Source organism: Sinocyclocheilus anshuiensis, unplaced genomic scaffold (assembly GCF_001515605.1).
Source record: "Sinocyclocheilus anshuiensis isolate Anshui unplaced genomic scaffold, SAMN03320099.WGS_v1.1 scaffold1894, whole genome shotgun sequence".
Classification (NCBI taxonomy): domain Eukaryota; kingdom Metazoa; phylum Chordata; class Actinopteri; order Cypriniformes; family Cyprinidae; genus Sinocyclocheilus; species Sinocyclocheilus anshuiensis.
In genome coordinates, this window is record NW_015542447.1 from 301,736 (window position 1) to 305,140 (window position 3,405).

Consider the following 3,405-nt stretch of genomic DNA (forward strand, 5'->3'; position numbering starts at 1 on the left):
TGTGGATTATTGTGATGTTTTTATCAGCTGTTTGGACTCAAGTGATGCAATGCTACATTTCTCCAAATCTGATGAAGAAACAAACTCAGGTACATCTTGGACAGCCTGAGGATGAGTGCATTTTTAGCTAATTTTCATTTCCGTGTGAACTATTCCTTTAAACACTATAATGTTTCTCTTCTTTTAGCCTGTTCAAACTGAACAGGTGAGAAATGGAGGAGTGTAATCTCACTGTGTTTCTCTCTCACACAGTCTTCTAAAGCCACAACAGACCGCAAATTATTCCCTAAGCCTGCTGGGTTTGAGGGGGAATCCAACATGTGCGACCCATCGGAGAAGGGAAATCTGACTCAGGATTTGGATTTGGGTCACGCTCAAGCCGAGTGCCTCGTTGGTGGGGCGGATGCAGAAGAAACATCGTCAGCTCTGTTGTCCAGGAAGACGGCCATGACTCAGTTTGAGGGAAAAGCACTCGGCGTGGATAAAGCCATCTTACACAGCATTGACTCCTGCGGTAAATACTGACTTTACCAACACATGGCTGAATCTCCCAAAAACCTGGGGGCAAATCTGACCCCCTAATTAAAGCTTAAAGTTTGCCGTGCTATTCAAAATATATTACGTAATATAATTTCAGCCATCTCTAACTTGGGTCATACTATGGACTGAGTGGTGTAATAATTCTTGTAAAAGTGTTTTTCTCTTATAAATTCCTATATAAATGTTCAGATATGAAACATAAGAGAACAAGTTGAAGCGGAGCAAGAAACAGTATAGAAAACAGGTGGTTTCTGTGTTTTTCAATGATTAAAGTGAATTTGTACAGGGAAGGAAACGTGTTGAAGAAGATGATAGATTACAGTCACTGAAGAGTTTAGCTTCAGCTTAATAAAGCTCTTCAGAGAATTACAGACAGGTGAGTTTGATCAGAGTTGTAGCGAAAATCGGCAGGACAGTGAAGCAGAACTGAAGAATCTAGCACAAGGTCCCAAAAGCAAGCTGATGAAATGTGAATCTGGGTTTTTCTGTTTGCTTTCTACAAAGCAAAATATTCTGCATATTTACAAGGTGCAGCAAAGGGAAATGATTCTGTCTGAACCCGTTGCCACAGAAATACTTTTGGTTTGAAACATGACATGAGATTTTCGGAAGCTGAATAAATAAGCTTTCCATTGATGTATGGTTTGTTAGGATAGGACAATATTTGGCCGAGATACAACTATTTGAAAATCTGGAATCTGAGGGTGCAAAAAAATCTAAATATTGAGAAAATCATCTTTAAAGTTGTTCAAATGAAGTTCTTAGCAATGCATATTACTAATCAAAAATTTATTAATTGATATATTTACGGTAGGAAATTTACAAAATATCTTTATGGAAAATGATCTTTACTTAATATCCTAATGATTTTTGGCATAAAGGAAAAATGGATAATTTTGACCCATACAATGTATTGTTGGCTATTGCTACAAATATACCTGTGCTACTTATGACTGCTTTTGTGCTGCAGGGTCACAAATTTGATTTCAAACATTTCTTACCTTATTATATTTTTATACTATGGTACTGAAGCCTTACAGCATGTGTTTATGGGTCTATTTCCACAGCCTCAGATGAAACGAAGCGTAAGATGTACAGCTGTATTCTGGTAGTTGGTGGCGGGCTGCTGTTTCTCGGAGCACAAGAGTTTCTGCAGCATCGCGTCCTCCATAAGATGCCTCCATCTTTCCGTCGTCTGGTGGAGAACGTCGATGTCATCACACGACCAAAGGTATGTAGGAAAACCGATATGTGTGTGAGAGCAGAATTTAAAAGAAGCTTTTGATGACTTTGCTTTAAATAAAAGCAGAAAAGTGTCTTTGTAAATAGTGACTGAAGTGCTTTCATGGTCATAGAAAGCACTGTGAGGAAGAGACACATTGCAATGATCTTTTCTTCTCAAATGTATTCCGTGTTTGTCTTAGTTAAGCTGATTTTGTGTTCTTTACAGATGTCATTTAATTAAAACTTTGCTAATCGTATTTGTTCCAAAACCATTTTTACTGAGAATAAATATGCATGCATATTTGAAGGGATAATTCACCCAAAAATGAACATTTGCCATTAATTCACTCATTCTCAGGCCATCTAATATGTGGGTGACTTTTTTTTTTCTTCAGTAGAACTAATGAAGGTTTTGAGCTGAAACTGTGGTCCTTGGTGATTCATAAAATGCAAATCAGTGGCTGCCTATTTTTGAGACCAAAAAAAAGGGCATATTTAGCAAAAACACAAAATTAAAAGCCATGACTCCTGACCATATATCGAGAACTTAGGAAGTGAAACGGTCGTCTGTGCAAGAAATTGAAACTTTTTCTGTTTATATGTTGGAGGAGGAACTGAAAATTACAAATCTGATCAGTGACAAACTGAAGAACTACATTACATTTCTTACTGTACCTGCTGTGACCTACTGGCTAGTGGTTAATAAGCCTCTAGTGTGAATTTTACATGCAAGTTTAAGTATGAATAAGAGTTACTCAGGAGTCACTGACTAGTGTAGTGTGGCTTGCTGCATTGTGATAGTTAACAGAATATTCCCGCACAGGACATGGATCCTCGTGTGATAGCGTGGAAGGGTGGAGCAGTGCTGGCGTGTTTGGACACCACTCAGGAGCTCTGGATTCACCAGCGAGAGTGGCAGCGCTTCGGTGTGCGGATGCTCCGTGAGCGGGCCGCCTTTGTCTGGTGATCCCAGATGACACGAGCCATGCCTTCATGGATCTGATCTGTTTCCTTCATATGTTTGGGGATATCAATCTGGCAGTGTAATGATATAAACAATGTAAAGGTTGAACAATCATCTTGCAAGGATGATAATAATAACCATAGTAGATGTTTATGAATAAACAGTGGCAGTTTTTCATCAAAAATTAAGCATTTTTTGTATCCTTTTCAATTTTCTCCACTCTAACCAGGAAAAAAAACATGCACTGTAACAGTTGATGTAAATTATTTCTTACAATAGTAATATGTGACTCTGGACCACAAAACCAGTCATAAGGGTCAATTTTTTTAAATTGAGATTTAAACATCATGAATAAATAAGCTTTCCATTGATGTATGGTTTGTTAGGATAGGACAATATTTGGCCGAGATACAACTTTGAAAATCTGGAATCTGAGGGTGCAAAAAAATCTAAATATTGAGAAAATCATCTTTAAAGTTGTCCAAATTAAGTTCTTAGCAATGCATATTACTAATCAAAAATTAATTTTTGATATATTTACAGTAGGACATTTGCAAAGTATCTTCATGGAACATGATCTTTACTTAATATCCTAACGATTTTTGGCATAAAAGAAAAATCAATAATTTTGACCCATACAATGTATTGTTGGCTATTGCTACAAATATACCCCAGCA

At 37.3% G+C, this 3,405-nt stretch overlaps 1 protein-coding gene across 1 annotated transcript in view; it reads left to right on the forward strand.

The window, feature by feature from the left end:
- Positions 1-2,912, forward strand: part of LOC107693602 (actin-related protein 8-like) — an 18,306-nt gene extending 15,394 nt beyond the window's left edge. The window contains 2 exon segments of the mRNA XM_016493053.1: positions 1,608-1,771; positions 2,588-2,912. Coding sequence (XP_016348539.1) covers positions 1,608-1,771; positions 2,588-2,731 — 308 coding nt within the window. The 3' untranslated portion in view covers positions 2,732-2,912.
- Positions 2,913-3,405: the final 493 nt, after the last annotated feature.